The following is a 17,033-nucleotide window of genomic DNA, read 5'->3' on the forward strand; positions in this document are numbered from 1 at the left end:
CACACTTGCAGATTCTTGTGACATTGTTATATTTAGAATCCGCAAAAACCAACTGTTATGCCAAGCAGGCTCTCTTACTCGGCAACATGTTTCGGGAACAGAAAAGTCTGGCCAAGTAATGAGAGTTGATTCAATATTGTACATAATCTCTAATTCCAACTCATGTTTGTTTTGCTGTGTGACTGTTGGTACAATATCCTAGTCAAACTGGAAGATGCATGAAGCATCCTCCAAAAATCAAGAGTCCTAGACACTCTGACGTAGTGGATGTCCAAGTCGGTCTTGTCCATCTATCATATCCCTGTAGGTCGCACCACTCTTTAGGCTACCGCAGTTGGTTCGAGCTTCCGTCCACCAAGCTTAGCTTTCTGATGCGAGGTCAGTGTCGGTCAATAAACATCTTTGTGAACTGAGACACCTACAACTAGTGGACAAGCGCACACGAAACTGAGCGCAGCTGCCGCCATGAAAAAGGCCCAGATGCTTTTCATAGCACTTGCGATCTCTGGGATAACTATAGCCTTTTCGTCCTCAGAAAGAGCTTTGAACGCGGCGCTGCTCGTGCCCGCAATCAAGTTGCCAATGTCAGTGTCGGAGGCTGTTGGCAGGGCGTTGCCCACTTTGTCAACGGCGACATTGTGGAACAGGCTGCCACTGATAGCAAGAAATAGTACCATTCCGAGATCCTGGGCTAAAATACAGGTCAGCTGGAGTCAACGCCGAATAGCTTGCCTGAGGATACTTGCAAATAGTCATAGCACCAACTGCATTAGCAATTTCGTGGGTGGGAACCAGTGACTGCATGATGGCGAATCCGGCGACTATATAACATCCCGCTCCGGCTCCGACAAGTATGTTGTAGCCGTATACTTTGCCATTAGATGTGGTGTCGTCGATGGTATCTGGAGGGCATTAGAACAGACCACCAGAATGTTGAGCACCTTACACATTAAAGCACTACCGATAAGTGCAAGAGCACTGCCTCCGATGTACCAAACAGGAATCAGTCCGTATTTTGGCATCAGAAAGCCATTCAACATTGAGACAGCAACCATAAACATGATCAAAGGGAGCAAGCGAACACCAGCTTCGAGCGCTCCATCGCCCTGAAAATGTCAGTTACGAATAACTCATGACGCAGTCAGAACCTCTACCTTGATGAACTGGAAATACAGCGGGACGAAGTAAGTCATCGCCTGGACTTGGTTAGTCAAGGTATTCATATCGATACTATGTGACTTACTAGGATGATGCCCGAAGATAGAAAGACTTGGAGCTGCATGTTGATCAAAATCCACTTCTTGAAGAAGTGTAAGGGATACAGGCGGTTTTCCTTGTTGACCAGAGGATGTATTTTGAGTAGGACTATGAAAGCCACCAAGAGAACGCCGGTGACAGTCCATAGTGCAATGATGGTCCCTGAGTTGAATGAATAGACGACACCTCCGAAGGTCAACGCGACGGTCAGGCAAGCGGATCCCGCCAAGAAGATGACTGCGTTGATCCAATCGACGAGGCGGAGCTTCTCTGAAAGGGTTTTGGTAGGGTTGGGATCGGTACTGGGGAATAGGAGGAAGTACGCAGGAGCAAAGACAGCACCGATGGGAAGATTGATGTAAAATCCCTGGAGTAAAGTTAGGGTCGAGTGGGAGAAAGTAGGAAGAGTACGTACCCATCTCCAAGTCGCGCTGCTTGTTGCGAATGCGCCACCAACCTATTGATAATGGTCAGTCCAGACTCAATGACGAGACGAGAGATGTAGCTTACAACAGGGCCAAGGACACTGCCAATGCCCCACACGACAGTGCTTCCAGCGAGGTATGCTGGCTTCTCATGCTCGTTGGTAAGAACCGAGACATATGTCAAGGTGCCAGAATACATCCCAGAACCACCGATGCCAGCAATGACCCGACCGATTATGAGCGCTTGGATGTTGGGCGCAGCACCGCATATAGCACTCCCGGCCTCGAAGAGGAAGATGTTGAAGATGTAGACCCATTTGATGTTAAAGACACCATAAACTTTGCCCCATAGCAGAATGAACATGGTACCGAGGGCGAAACCCGTGCCAATCCATGACATGAGCTCGAGATGGCCGAAGTCATTGATGATACTGGGCTGGATGTTTGCAACGATGGTATTGTCGATAGCAAAGAGGAGCGTTGTAGACAGCATTGCTGCATAGGCAACGGCCCACTACACGAAGTCATGCAAGGTTAGCAAAACAACTTGAAAGACCAAGACTTTCGTAAGCACTCACTCTCCATCCCTGGATGCTACGCTGTCCGGTCTCGTTGAGAGAGGCGTCGCTACTACCACCGAGGTCGCCCGGAGTATGCGGGCTTCTGGGTGCTGCATCTGCAGGCTTCTCGGTACTTTGATCGCTCATGGTTGTGTGGATTCAGGTGGGATATTGTTACTTTGATTGTGAAGGATGATAAGGCAACTCTTGGTTTTCCGCACGAAAGGGGACCATTTTTGTCAAGTAGGGGACTTGCAGCGAGATTATACGAGAGCAGGGACGGACACGGGGCGGACGCGGATATAGTGGGGCCGTCTGAAGAGAGCAAAAGAAGACCTGCGACTGGTGTAAACTGGCCCCGCTCTATGCGCTAGTCCGCTCGAGACCGAGGAAGGCCGCCGATTGGCCATATCTAGCCCGTACGTTTAGCAACGCCATAATGCACTGACTGCCAGTGAAGAGCTGAAGACTTTGCTAGGATGCACATAGGAATACTTCAATGCGAGAAGATCAATAGAAGTTCAGAGAACGCAATGGGAGATACACTGCCTAGTATGGTTATGATCGTGGCGGCTTTTTTCCAGAAATAGTAGAATGCAATTATCGTGTCCATATTCAGAGAAACTAGTACCCAGATACAATTCGAATGTGATCCATTGTGTTTCACAGCATGTTGTCTACGTAGCCTTTCCGTTCTCCGCCTTTGCACCCTCGATGTCATGTTGATGACGTCGAAGACTCAGGTACTCGTCCAGAATAGTCTTGTAATCACTTGGCTTATATCTCACAAACCATTCTTCAAAAGCGTTGCTCTTACGGAACGGATTGAGACCTAGGTCCTTCATCAGTGTGTCGATGTACTAGTCCCAGTCAGTGAAAGGAAGTGGCACGCACGTGCATCCCGAGTTTTCTTACAGGAATGTAGTCGTATATGAAATACGAATGTTTCTTGCCTTGCTCAAGGTATCTCTTTCTCGTCCAAGCATTGAAGTTTGCAGCCTCGGCTTCCATCTCTTCTCTTGGTGGTAGATCTCGCCATCCGAGCATCCATGAAACACCCCAAAGTGCCTGGAGCTCAGCTGCTAGTGGCGTGAATGCGGAATGGATGTGCCCGGGGAATAAAATCGATCGATCGCCCCGTGCTGCCAGCTCAGGTACCACCAGACGGCGGTAGTGCCTGTTAGGACCGTGCCCCATTCTCTTGGTAGCTTTGGAGTCGCCGTATCGGCATGGCGCATCACGAAGATATGGCAGGAGATCGTCCACAGTCCTTTCGGCTTTCTCATCAAGCATCGTCCATCGGGAGAATTCTTCAGAGTCATACTCCAGACCGAGCTCACGTCTAAGACTAGGTTCGAATGCGTCGTACCCCTTATCAAACCCCGTGCAGTGAATCACGATATCGGCCGCGATGGAGTATCCGTTCTTCAAGTTCACGACATCCTTATGGGAAAGAGTATCGATCTCGGTCGAATGAATAGTAACATCGCCGTTATGAAACGTCTCCCAAAAGTCGGGAGCGGTCGCGATGCCAATACCACCGGATCCCCAGAAAACTCTGCCAGCAAGAGACGTCAGTCAAGCAACTACAACAGTGATGCTGGGATTCTAGCATCTTACCCATCGCTGTAGGGCCTGGGCCGCAGCTTTTCGGCATTCGGTGTCCTCCAGTAGTCTGCATGAGACACTGAGATATAGTTTGCCGTTCGCCAGTACACGTTGGTTAGAAGACGTCCCAAGGCATTGCGCTGGAAGAAGTTGTAACAAATCCCAGAGGTAGACATGATACAGGGGCTGAAGCTTGAGGCAAACCGAGTCGAGATGTGGTCAGCAATATTCCAGAGCCCCATGAACGTCGGCGCATAGATACTAAATGGGCCAGATTCTCCGTCCCGCATCACCCAATCTACCTTCTTCTCTGCGCATAGAAGATGATAGACCGCATCGTATGATGACTTGGAACGGCCGACAACGACGGTGTTCTTTACGCTGTCCCTTATATAATCCTGATACTTTCCAAGTGCAAGGGAGTGTATAACGGGCTTTTCAAAATCTTCTCGTGGCCACTGTGGGATGATGGGGCTTGAATTGGCACCCGTGGCGTATATGAGCTTTCGACATGCCAGGGGTTCCTTTCCTTTTATGTTGAGTTCCCAGCCATCCGAGTCGGGGCCTCTCTTTACTTTCTCAACGCGGGTGTTGAGACGCATCCGAGGCATCAGATTATGGTCTCTGGCAAAACTCTCAAGGTATTTCTGGATTGTCTTCCCGGATACAAATCCATCTGGTGATACATCCTCTTCCGGCATGGGATAGAAGGAGTACTCGAACAAGGGATGGCTGATCTGAGCAAAAAGACTGGGGTAGATACGCTCCTTGGACCATACTCCACCGACTGTCTTGCCGTCGTCAAGAATCAGAAGGTTCGTCTCTGGAGCAAGCTCGAGGAATGTTCGGGCAGCCATCAACCCATACCATCCTGTTTCATCCTGTTAGTCGAATTGAAAGACTGTTCTGAGTCAAAACGCCTTACCTGCACCAACCACAATAACATCTAACATCTCTATAGCTTGGTTCGTCGTCATGGTGTTCACGTTCAAGTCGAGAATGCCAACGATGTCAACGGTGAACCCTTGACCTAGATCCCAGGTGGAGGAAACGACAACTTGTTTTTAGTAGGTATTGTTCATGCAAGGCTCCACCTGCTTATCTCTTGGCTCTGAGTCCGGCGGCCCAACCCCCTCCGGCTCCGCTCCGAAACTACCCTACGGACGGCCGAAGGGATTTGTCCGAATCGGCCACGGGCAGCGGTTCTCAAACGGTCGGCATCGGAGCAACCGATCTCGGCTTAGGATTATGCAGTTCCACTCGATGAGATCTTTCCGATCAGTGAAGCTTGATGGGGCCTTGTACTACGGGCCAATGTTGAGGAACAAGGAGATGTTGAGGAGGAATTTGGGGGCTAAAAACGGCATTCGTGAGTATAAATGTGTTCTACACATTTGGCATTATAACAGAAACTAAATCATACTTAGTCTTTTAGTATTAGCTACCAATCCAAGAATTGTGCATCTTTATCGATAGTTTGTCAGAGATCCACTTCAGGCCTCTTGTTTACTCGCTCACATCTTTGAACAGACATCGTATTCCGTATCAGCTCTCCATAACGACAATGCCTCACTTTCGAGAATCATCTTCAAGCTCTTCGACCACGGGTATCGATATCAACCCATATAATTCCGGTCAACGCATCGTGAACGATGATGAATATGCGGCTCTTTCGCCAGACGAGCTTCCATTGAGCGAGCAGCTTGAGCCTATCGCAGTTGTCGGAATAGGTAAGGTCTGTCGCATCCCCGGTAGGTGCCTGTGTTGTTGATACTTTGATCACAGGATGTCGTCTCCCAGGCGATGTGAGCTCTCCATCTGACTTCTGGAAGTTGATGATGGAAAAGAAGAGCGGCCAGACGCCCAAGGTTCCGGCGTCCAGATTCAATATCGATGCACACTTCCATCCGAATAATGATCGTCCTGGTAGCTTTGGCGTGCTTGGCGGTTACTTTATCAACGAGACATTGCAAGAATTCGATCCAGGGTTCTTTGGTATCACGCCGGTTGAAGCTACATGGATGGGTAAGTTGATCCCTTTTGTCAATGCTTATCCAATGTGTTTACTAAAAAGAGTTGTAGATCCGCAGCAGCGAAAGCTTCTCGAAGTCGTCTATGAAGCTTTTGAGTCCGCCGGCTTAACTCTCGACCAGCTTTCTGGATCTGATACGGCCTGCTTCATGGCAACCTTCACTGCCGACTTCCAGCAAATGTCTTTCAAGGAGCCTTCTTTTCGCCATAGCTTGGCAGCCACTGGTGTTGACCCTGGTCTTCTCAGCAACCGAGTTAGCCACGTCTTTAACCTCCGAGGCCCCAGTATTGTTGTCAACACTGCATGTTCTTCCTCTGTCTACGCTCTGCACAATGCCTGCAACGCACTCCGAACCCATGAATGTTCAGCCGCAGTCGTTGGTGGCAGTAACCTCATCCTGACAGTGGACCAACACATGAACACAGCCAAATTGGGCGTGCTGTCACCAACATCGACTTGTCACACTTTCAATAGCTACGCCAATGGTTACGGGCGTGCTGAGGGTGTCGGCGCTATCTACCTCAAGCGTCTGAGCGATGCTGTGCGGGATGGTGATCCCATCCGCGGAGTCATACGCTCAAGTGCGACTAACAATAATGGAAAGGCAGCTGGTGTAGGAATTACATATCCTGGATTCGATGGACAGAGAAACGTCATGAGACACGCCTATCAGCGCAGCGGACTCGACCCCATGCTCACTGGGTATTTTGAGTGCCACGGAACGGGAACAGCTATAGGCGATCCACTCGAAGTCCACGCAGTATCTGACATTATGAACAGTACAAGGACAGATGCAGATGGGCCACTGAATATTGGCGCTGTCAAAACGAACATTGGGCATTCTGAAGCAGCCAGTGGGCTGTCTGCAATCATCAAGGCCATCTTGATGGTGGAGAGAGGCATCATCCCGCCAACTCATGGTGTTGTTGATTTGAACCCCAAGATCGACTGGAAGGGATGGAGGGTCCACGTGCCTACAGATCCAACTCCCATGCCCCGACACTTGCCGGTCATGCGAGTGAGTGTCAACTCCTTCGGGTACGTACAAATCTGAATCGCCCCAAATACAGAACTGACCATCATAGGTATGGTGGCACAAACGCTCACGTTATCGTCGAAAGCCCCAAGTCTCTGCTCAGTATGCCCCAAAACTACAAGTATTCGATGCACGGCCATAGCACGAAGACCAAGTTGGCACGAGGAGCAGTCAATCGAAGCCGACCATACCTCCTGGTGTTTTCAGCGCACGACGCTGGAGCTTTGAAGCGCAATACCGTAGCTCATGGCAAGGTTGCCGCCAAGTACAGTCTTCTCGACCTGTCTTTCACTCTCGCCAACCACCGTACGCGATTCCAGAGCAAGGGCATGGTAATTACGACACCTAGCACCTTGCAGAACACCTTTGCCGACGACATACCTGGCTTCATAGTTGGCAAGAAGAATGAGATAGCGCGTACGCTTGGCTTCGTTTTCACCGGCCAAGGAGCGCAATGGGCAGGTATGGGTGCGCAGCTTATGGCGCTCTACCCAACTTTCCTCAAGACAATTCGTCGTATGGACTTGATTCTCGAGGATTTGGAGGACGCCCCCTCCTGGACACTAGAGGAGTGTCTTCTAGAGAACCAAGCTACGTCTCGTGTCGGAGAGGCTGAGTTCTCACAGCCTCTTTGCACCGCTGTTCAGGTCGCTCTGGTACAGCTACTCAAGGTCTGGGGTATCCACCCATCAGTGACTATCGGCCACTCTTCGGGCGAGATTGCCGCAGCATTTACAGCTGGATACATCTCGGAGGCTGAAGCCATCCTAGCAGCCTACTATCGTGGCCAAGCTGTCAAGTGCATCGACTCAGCAGGTGCCATGATGGCTGTTGGGCTTGGAGCTGGAGCCATTGCACCATACCTTGAAGCTCATCAACCTAGGGTGGTCATCGCATGTCACAACTCACCTGAAGGTGTCACTTTGAGTGGCGATGTTGAGGCGTTAAAGGTGCTAGAGGCTGACCTCAAAGCCGAGGGAACCTTTGCTCGTATTCTGCATACCAACGGAAAGGCCTACCACTCGAGTCACATGCTCTCAGCAGTGGACAGGTACGAAGGACTGCTACGAGACTCTAGGGAAAACGGTCTTCCGAGGCTCATGTTTGATAAGGCTGAGATGGTCTCATCTGTGACAAATTCGTTCCTCAAGGAGAATACTGTGCTTGACGAAAAGTACTGGAGTGCCAATCTCACCAGCCCCGTGCTCTTCAATCAAGCCGTGCAGACTGCTCTTGCGCGTAAGGATATGGAAATCGATACACTCATTGAGATCGGTCCTCACTCTGCTCTATCGGGACCTATACGTCAAATCAAGGCACACCTAGGCGCTGACAAAGTCCAATATCTACCAACACTCATCCGAGGCGCCAGGTGCGCGGAGCAGGCTCTCAAGCTCGCCGGTGAGCTATTCCTCCGCGACTATCCCATTGACCTGCAACGTATAACAGCGATTGAGGAACTCTCTCCGTCTGGAAAGATTACCTCGCGACAAGGTCATCTCATTGTCGATCTGCCCCCTTATCAATGGGATAAGACCAAGAAGTTTTGGGCCGAGTCTCGTGAGAGTAAGGAGCATCGTTCACCACGATTTCCACGCCACGACATCCTTGGCCAGCTAACTATCGGCGGCTCTTTGAAAGAGCCAACATGGAGGAATATTCTGCGCCTCAAAGACCTCCCCTGGCTTCGCGACCACTCTTTGGGTGGAGAAGCAGTCTTCCCAGCTGCCGGCTATCTGTCTATGGCTATGGAAGCCATCACGCAGCTCAATGAGATGTCGCAAGCTCCGCTAGAGATCGACTCGTACATCTTCAGGGATATCAGTATCCAGCAAGCCCTCGTGACTCCAGATGATGACGAGGGTATCGAGACACTGTTTAACATGAGGCCTTCCAGGCTCCTCACAGACGAGGCCATGCGATGGTGGGATTTCAACACATCATCGGTGTCTACTGAAGGGCACGTCAAGAACCATATGACTGGCAGGATCTGCATAAACACGAACAAGCGTCGAGCCCTCCCTAAGGCTGTCCCTAATCTACCTCAGCGTGCCTCAGGAAGGCTCTGGAATCAGGCCTTGAAAAAGGTTGGCTTCAACTACGGGCCAACGTTCCAAGACATGGACAACATCGCGTTTGATGGCATGTCATACTGTGCTCAGGCGACGACCAACATCAAGTCGTCTGTCATGAAGGATGAGTCTCGCCACGTTCTTCATCCAGCCATCCTCGACTCCTGTCTTCAGCTCATGATTGTTGCCATCTGGGCCGGTCGAGCCAGCGCGATGAAGTTCGGAGCTGTTCCCGTGACCGCTGAAGAAATCATTGTTTGGAAGCCGACGCAAGCTCAGCTACATGGAAGTTCCAATGCGAAAGCCTTCTCCTGGATCGACCCACGTGGTCAGAGAGTATTCAATGCCCACAATCAGCTGTTGGCTGATGATGCCCAGGTCCTGATGCAGATCAAAAGTATGCAGTGTACTGCTTACGAGGCTGCTATACCGCAGAGTTTGGGAGACGTCGCTCGTCCACAGCCTTACAGCCAGATTGTCTCAAGACCGGACTTCTCACTTCTTAGAGGCAGCCAGAACCACCTGTCACTTACCGACTTTGTTGAACTCGCCCAGTTCAAAAAACCGGCATTGAAAATGTTGGTATCGGGCCCAGTAACAGCTGTAGCCCTCCTGGCAAGACTTCCTGAGCTTTGCCTCACAGTAGCTACAGATGATGCCCATGCGCCTGAGGTCACTGAGGAGCTGAGTGGTTTCACAAACGTATCTATAGAACAGTTGGAGCTTACGGCTAGTATGACGACACAGTCTCAGGAAAAGCTCAAGTGCTCTTTTGATATCATTGCTACCCCTAGCACGTCTCTCCATGAGCTTCAGAATATCAGGGAACTCCTCTCAGAAGATGGTTGTGCCGTGCTAAGGGGAGATGTATCTGCTCTGTCAGAACAGAGTCTCAAAGACGTGGGTTTCTCTGGAATTGAATCATTTCTGGGCGAGTCCTCATTCGTTACTCGTATCGAGAAGACTCGCAATCCTACAGAAGCACCCATATGGTTACTATACCATACTGATCCTCCAAGCTGCGCGCATAGTTTGGAGTGTGAACTCGAAAAGGCGGGTTTCAAAACAGAGCCCTTGAGACTAGGCAATACCTGCCCAGCTGGAGCCAACGTGATCGCCTTAGTTGATCTTGAGGGCCCCTTTATGGCCAACATGTCGGAAGACGAGTTTCTACACCTACAGACGATCTTGGGCGATGCTTCCAGAGTGTTATGGATGTCTTGCAGCGATGCATCGAAGGATGTGGCTCGCCCGGAGTATGCCATGACGGCAGGGCTCCTGCGGTCTCTTCGTTCTGAACGAGCTTCGCTGAAAGCAACGCTTGTGGACTTTTCCATTGATGACTTTGCCTCTGAGAAATTCAGTACAAGAGCATCCCGTCTCGCATCAGCATTCTTCACTGGTGAACAAGAATTGGAGACGGAGTATATTTCCAAGGATGGCCAGCTCCTGATCAATCGACTGATCCCATTCGACAGGATCAACGAGACATACGCTCTCACTGACAATGAGACCCAGTCTCAGCCTTTCAACCCAGAAGTCAGTCTGGACGGTACAATTGACTCTGGAAAGATTGTATTCTCTCACTGTAAGGCGGACGAGGTGGTACTGCAACCTAACGAGGTCGAGTTCCGAGTGTTAGCAACAGGTCTTACCGATGAAGACAAATCCGTCATATTGGGCTCCTCTCCCGGCCCTAACTTCAGTCATGAGGCCTCTGGTATCGTGACACGGACCGGGGATGCCGTTACAAGAGTGTCACCCGGAAAACGAATGGTGGCCTTTAGTGCAGGAAGGCTCTCAAGCTTTCAGCGAGTTCCAGAATCTCTTATACAAAAGCTCCACGACTGTGAAGATCATGAGACTACCGCAGGCCTCCCAATGTACTATGGTCCTGCTCTATATGGTCTCGAGACACTTGCCAAGCTCGAGCCCAATGAGTCGGTTCTTATACTTCCCGGGTCAGGAGGCCTCGGAGGAGCCGCGATTAGAGTCACACAAGCGCTCGGAGGCAGGGTCTTTGTCGCAGTCGGGAGCGATACCGAGGCTGAAGAGCTGCAAAGTTCGTTTGGTCTTTCTAGAGACCAGACTTTGGTGGACTATACTCCTGAACTCCTTCAAGAATACGAAATCGACGTGGTGTTTTCGGGCAGTTCAGTCGAGCCAGGAATATCACAGGAGTCGTGGAGAAATATGCCGGCCCTATCCCGATTTGTGAACTGCGGCAAGATGCCTGCAGGCTCGCCCTTGGACTCCGTGGCTGCCTCCCGCGGAGCAAGCTATCTATCAGTCAACTTCATTGGCCTCTTTAAGCGGCCGCAGGTCCTTGGTCGACTCCTCGAGCGGATAATGGCACTCTACAGGGACGGTTCACTCCCTGTCCCACCTTTGACGATTAGCAGTGTTTCGGCCATCAACAGCTCACTCACCCTTTCCTCTTCTCTGAAAAGCAGCGAAACCATCATTACTTATACAAAGGGTAGCACTTTAGAAGTTGCCCGCACTCATCCACGTCTTGAGTTGCACGCAGATGCCACTTACCTCCTAGTGGGATGTCTTGGTGGCCTGGGGCGTAGCCTCACAACATGGATGATGAAGCGAGGAGCGCGGAACTTTGCATTCCTGTCTCGTTCGGGAACAGATTCTGAGCAGGCTGCTCTTTGTGTCCAAGACCTGGAAGCTCGAGGTGCCAAGGTGCAGGTCTTTAGAGGCGATGCAGCTATCAAAGGAGACGTCGAGAGAGCTGTAGCCTCAATTCCATCCTATATGCCTCTGCGGGGTATTGTGAATGCCGCCATGGTCTTGCGAGTGAGTTGTGATTACTTGGACGCGCTCATCGATTAACTAACACCCGTTGCAGGATGGCCTTTTCCAGAACATGAGCTACGAAAGCTGGACAACATCCATTCAGCCAAAGGTACTCGGTAGTAAGAACCTTCACGAGGCAACAGCTGAACTACCTCTGGACTTCTTCCTCATGACGAGCTCTGTGTCTGGTATTCTTGGAACTCCAGCTCAGGGCAACTATGCGGCTGCAAACTCTTACATGGATGCACTTGCTCGGCTGCGCCGCTCTCAAGGGAAACCTGCGTGTGCAGTTGTTCTCCCCATGGTTCTAGGCGTGGGAGTAGTTGCCGAGAATCTGGACCTCGAGAACTCGCTCACTCGTAAGGGCATGTATGGTATTGACGAGGAGGCTCTACTGAATGCTTTTGAGGTGTCAATCTTGGAGCAACAGGGTCAGCAAGATGGCAGCGCCAGCTTTGACCATCTCGTCGTCGGCCTTGACCCTGCAGAGCTCCACAGAGCGACCAAAGAGGCCGAGGGTGATGTTGATGCTTTCTGGGCCGGTGACCAGCGTTTCTCTATCCTTCTTGACGCTATGCATCAACTAGACGGCGCGAATCACGGCGATGGAGAAGCAGGCTCGATTCTCTCCCGAGTTAAAGCTGCCAGCTCGCCAGCGCAAGCTATTTCTCTGGTGCGCGACCATTTCGTCTCCAAACTGGCTAGGGTGCTTCTTCTCGACGTGGAGGAGTTTAGTGATGAAAGTTCTGGACAGTCAATCGCGAGTTACGGCATTGATAGCATGATTGGTGCCGAGCTACGAAACTGGATCTTCAAAGAGTTGGGGCTGGATATCGCTTTCCAGCAACTTCTGAGCCCGTCTTTAACTATCCACAAGTTCGCTGAGCTTATTTGTGTTTCCCAGGGTATTTTTATGGATGCTGAGTAGAAGAGGACATGACATAGATATGGATGATGCGCTAGAAATTGACAGTCTTGAGGACAATGCAAGGGCAGTACTTCTTCCCGTAAATAAAAGACGATACCGTTGCTTGCTTCAGAGCCCTTCTCATACGTCACTAAGTAGACACTCTAAATTCCCAGTCCCTGGACTCGCAGAGCCTAGGTCAGTCACGGCGCTGTGGCTTGCGCCAGTTCAATAGAAGAGCTTGGCATCCAGAAGCGGTACACTTTGCCTGACTTTTCTTGACTCGTGCGATCGACAAGTAGCGTGACTTTGTGGCATTCTCCCGAGTGATCAGTGGCCAGCCGGGTTTAAGGAGGTCCCACCACTTCGCTAGTGCACAAGTTGTCAAGGCACCATGCTGCTAGTCAAACGAAGAAAGCTATTGTCTTTAATGGCGTCTACGCTTTGACACTCGTTGCTTGGCGTAATCTTCGCCCGCGGTGATAGTGGGGAATATTCGCTCGAATGCGGCTCGGGCATTCCATGATTGGGGCCGTGTAACTCTGCTCCTGCTTATGGTGGCGTGCGCCATGATCTGCTAGCACCAAATATTAAGCTCTGATAAGGACCGCTATAATAAGCAGTCACTGGGTGCCCCTTGCTGCCTTGCCGTCAACTTGGTCCTGTTTTCTTGACTCTCTGATGCGTGATGCAACTGCGTTTCTGGCGTAGCTTCTTTCTCATGCGACCGATTCCCTTGTGCAGAATATCGCCAGTATGATATCCAGCAGGGCTGTCATGGTACGTATTCGCCTTTTGATTTTATGATCATGAAGTTCTGATAATTTTTCAGGGCTTCGAGTGGACCTTCATGGCTCTCGCCTACATCACAGTCGCTTGCCGCATTTATGTCAGGGTGGTAATGAGAAAAGCGCGACTGTTCTCGGCCGACTACTGGCTTATTCTTGGCCTGCTGTCTTGCCAGGGACTGCTGATCTGCGACACGATTACCTACTCTATGGATGCGATGGATAATTTCACAATAAATAATGTAGCTATTAGAAAGGTAAGCAAGCATGACAGTCTCGGCATACCAGCTACCACGGAAGCTGATCCTATCTTCTCGTTCAGATTCGATTCGCCACAAATCATTTCTTCGACACAGGCATATACTTTCCGAAATTTAGCATCATCGCCTTCTATTTCAACCTCGTTCCGATCTCACAGCCCAAAATGCGCATTGCGCTCTATTGTCTAGCTGGCCTCACAACCTCTTTCGCGGTCATCACTTTCTTCTGTGATTGGTTCTGGTGCGGGCCTGATCCATCCATCAACTGGTCAGTCACGATTTGGAAAGCTCTAGGGTACCGCTGACGGGAGATGTAGGGCAAAAGGAGAACAGGAATGTACATCATTCACATCAATGACTCTTATGCGGCTTCTTTGGTCTATGAACTTTGTATCCGAGGTCCTGAGTAAGTAACGAATTGCGTGTCCTGCTGGGCTTCTTACTCTCCGATCTCTGACCGTCAGTTAGACGTTGCATACCCAATCCCCTTATTGGCAACTCTCAAGATGACTTCAACACGTAAAAAGATTGGATTAACTGTTGTCTTCAGCCTAGGTGTCATTACCATCGCCGTCAGCGTCGGTAGATTTATAACCATGGTCTATGTTGACAATGCCATATCCATATGTGAGTCTTCTCAACCTTAGTCAAGTCTAGCTCTAATATACCTTTAGACATCTGGGCAACTGCCGAGATCTGTATCTCGGTCATAGTCGTCGCTCTTACAGCGGTCCGGCCCCTCCTTCGAAAGCTCACCAACCTGAAATCAACAACGTTGCTAACGAGCGAAGACCGATCTGGGGTTCAAGTAATAGCATCGAATCGTTACTTGAAACCAGGACATACTGCTGGAAGTTACGGGACTTACTGGCAGGGTACAGGAGAGAGCCATCCTCGGCATGCAGAGGGCATGGGCCCGGAAAGTCTAGCGGGCAGTGAGATGGAGCTGAACAGCATGAATAGGATGACGCTCACGCAGAATATTACAGTCTCGTCAAGAGAATCTAGCGTTCACAGTACACCTGGCTAGGAGGAGTACTCCATAAAGGATTAAATACAAGCTCTCTTATAAATAGATAGAATTATAGAGGTAATAAACACTTAAACTTAGACAATAAACCATTTTATTCTTTCTTCTATAGCACCAGTATTAATAATACTATATATAGTTAACTATACTATATCTATTAAATGTAAAATTTTCAGGCACTGTTAACGGATATTATAACTATATGTACGAAATTGTATTTATATTAATTAGGTTTCTATATAAACTTTTATAATTAATAATATTAAGTAAACTAGCCTATTAAGCGCTAAGTAGTAATATCTAGCTGTAAGAAACTTAGAGAAAATATCTACATTTTACTATATAAGTCTAGATATACAGACAAATACTAAGTACTATTGCCCTTCTTAGCTTTATCCAATAGCTAAAAGTATTTAGCAGTCACCCAAAACCATACTCTGCAAGATGAAACCTCGTCCACTCCGCATGAGCGGGGGTCCCGCCACACATTGGAAGAGCCATGTGGTAGACTATAGGACACTTGACACGTCGGCCTTCTCTTTCCAATATCTCATTGCCAACCTCAGGCGGCATCCACTCTGTTCTTCGCCTTCCTTCGCCAAGAAAGTGCACCCTCCGACGGTTGACAGGCTCGCGTCTCTCCATTTCGTAGAGATTATCAAAGTACAACTTGGTTATGTTGGCAGCCTCCGCAGTGCAGTAGTTAAATACCGACTGGTAATTAAGCCCACTCAGCTTTATAGTCTCCATCGACAACTTGCGTACTTTTGTTCGCTTGATAAAGCCCAGCACGTCCTCGCCCCGAGCACAAATACCACGGAGCCGACATGTGTCAAGGAAGGGCAATCCTTCCAGTTCAGCAAGGCTCTGCATAATCTTTTCGCAGGTAATATCTCCCACTGTCGCGCCCCGCGTACGCAGTCTCACATGAAAGTAATGTAGCTCAAAGTCTTTAAGCAGTGGGCATAATTGGAGAAGCCTGGACATAGCGCCGCAGTCGGTTAGAGCTTCCATGCTCGAGGTTTCAAACACCTCGTTTATTCGTGGGAGGTCCTTGTTCTCTTCGGCCAGTTCTTCGGTCGGTCCCGCTCTGGCATCAGGAGTGCAAATTCCTATCGACAGCGATGTCAATGTTGCTAACGACTCGGCAAGACCGGGATCATTCCAGTTACCGCCGTTGAGCTCGTCGAATGGCAGTGTGCACTGCTGTGAGCCTGAGTCATCGGGTTTGCGTACTTCCCTGGATTGGGGGCTGGCATGGAAGTCCTCAATGTATGGTCTGTGTGGCCGTAGATCAGGGTCGTTGAAAATATTGAGTGTCTCTACTCGGAGATTGCTCGATGCCAGTGCCCTGATCACCGTACTAAACGTCTGTTTCGTGCACTCGCGTACACGGTGTGAACGCCTTTCCCTTGCGGTGACTCGTAAAAGAGGTATCCCATCGCAGAAGACGGCGATTCTAATTGTGATGGATTTCATCTTTGAATCCCTTTTACGATTTGCAAGACTGTTGAATGCTTGGACCAAGAGACCCATTCTGGCCTCGTTTGCATCATTGGCCTGCCAGGGTTGGATTTCGCACTCAGCCGAACTGCCAGTGAGGTATAAATTCTGTACAGTTGTGGATATACCTCCGTTTCTGCAGACTCGGGCAAACCCAAGCAGTGAGTCGTGCGTCAGATCAATATGCTTGTTCAGGAAGAATTTCCTAAGAGTATAGCCAGAGGACTTCAAAACCAGAGACCTACAGGTCAGCCGAAGATTTCGAATATCATCTAGGCTTAGTAATGCGACAATCATCTCAAGCAGATTTTCTGGACAGGTTTGCAAATTCGATAGCATGATGGTGAAGTTAGTGCGTGTGAAAAACAGTCATGTGCTGGAAATCAGTGCGCACGGATTCGTTCAACGTGTAGGCAAGGTTAATTACAGGAGTGGACAATCAAGGCAACTTTATATGGAGCTACCCCGCGCGTTCTGTTGGATTGTTACCCTGGCAGTACCAAACCTCTGATAAATTGATAACCTGACCTTAGTCAGAGGTGGTGTCAGATGGCATAAAACCCCTCTCAGAAAAGAGGGGGCCAGATACCACCTCGATTCCCGGGATCACTGCTGTTCCCAATACGTCCGAGGTTGATGAGAGTGACGAGGATCTCAACAAACCCTGGGGCCTCCCTGGCCAACGCCGGACGAGGCACCATACAGTTATATCGGATTTTTCTCGCTTCTCTCCATAGCCAGATCCCA

The 17,033-nt window shown here is 49.8% G+C and overlaps 5 protein-coding genes across 5 annotated transcripts; 2 read left to right on the forward strand and 3 right to left on the reverse strand.

Moving 5' to 3' along the window:
• Nucleotides 1-320: 320 nt before the first annotated feature.
• FSUBG_10692 (ABC transporter) lies at nucleotides 321-2,389 on the reverse strand (the record flags this gene model as incomplete). The annotated part of the gene is made up of 9 exons (XM_036675295.1): nucleotides 321-368; nucleotides 423-648; nucleotides 701-902; nucleotides 947-1,106; nucleotides 1,155-1,196; nucleotides 1,244-1,624; nucleotides 1,673-1,714; nucleotides 1,768-2,196; nucleotides 2,261-2,389. 9 exons carry the CDS (start codon nucleotides 2,387-2,389, stop codon nucleotides 321-323), a joined length of 1,659 nt encoding a protein of 552 aa, XP_036533829.1.
• Nucleotides 2,390-2,919: 530 nt separating this feature from the next.
• FSUBG_10693 (uncharacterized protein) lies at nucleotides 2,920-4,827 on the reverse strand (the record flags this gene model as incomplete). The annotated part of the gene is made up of 4 exons (XM_036675296.1): nucleotides 2,920-3,102; nucleotides 3,158-3,800; nucleotides 3,863-4,721; nucleotides 4,776-4,827. 4 exons carry the CDS (start codon nucleotides 4,825-4,827, stop codon nucleotides 2,920-2,922), a joined length of 1,737 nt encoding a protein of 578 aa, XP_036533830.1.
• Nucleotides 4,828-5,414: 587 nt separating this feature from the next.
• On the forward strand, nucleotides 5,415-12,726 carry FSUBG_10694 (polyketide synthase; the record flags this gene model as incomplete). The annotated part of the gene is made up of 5 exons (XM_036675297.1): nucleotides 5,415-5,580; nucleotides 5,636-5,875; nucleotides 5,933-6,920; nucleotides 6,968-11,798; nucleotides 11,851-12,726. 5 exons carry the CDS (start codon nucleotides 5,415-5,417, stop codon nucleotides 12,724-12,726), a joined length of 7,101 nt encoding a protein of 2,366 aa, XP_036533831.1.
• A 735-nt stretch (nucleotides 12,727-13,461) lies between these two features.
• FSUBG_10695 (uncharacterized protein) lies at nucleotides 13,462-14,783 on the forward strand (the record flags this gene model as incomplete). The annotated part of the gene is made up of 5 exons (XM_036675298.1): nucleotides 13,462-13,485; nucleotides 13,538-13,750; nucleotides 13,816-14,021; nucleotides 14,304-14,380; nucleotides 14,428-14,783. 5 exons carry the CDS (start codon nucleotides 13,462-13,464, stop codon nucleotides 14,781-14,783), a joined length of 876 nt encoding a protein of 291 aa, XP_036533832.1.
• A 420-nt stretch (nucleotides 14,784-15,203) lies between these two features.
• Nucleotides 15,204-16,262, reverse strand: FSUBG_10696 (f-box domain protein; the record flags this gene model as incomplete). Its single annotated transcript, XM_036675299.1, has 1 exon — nucleotides 15,204-16,262. One exon carries the CDS (start codon nucleotides 16,260-16,262, stop codon nucleotides 15,204-15,206), a length of 1,059 nt encoding a protein of 352 aa, XP_036533833.1.
• Between the last annotated feature and the right edge of the window lie 771 nt (nucleotides 16,263-17,033).

The sequence above is a fragment of the Fusarium subglutinans genome (assembly GCF_013396075.1).
Source record: "Fusarium subglutinans strain NRRL 66333 chromosome Unknown NRRL66333_c0000188, whole genome shotgun sequence".
NCBI lineage: Eukaryota > Fungi > Ascomycota > Sordariomycetes > Hypocreales > Nectriaceae > Fusarium > Fusarium subglutinans.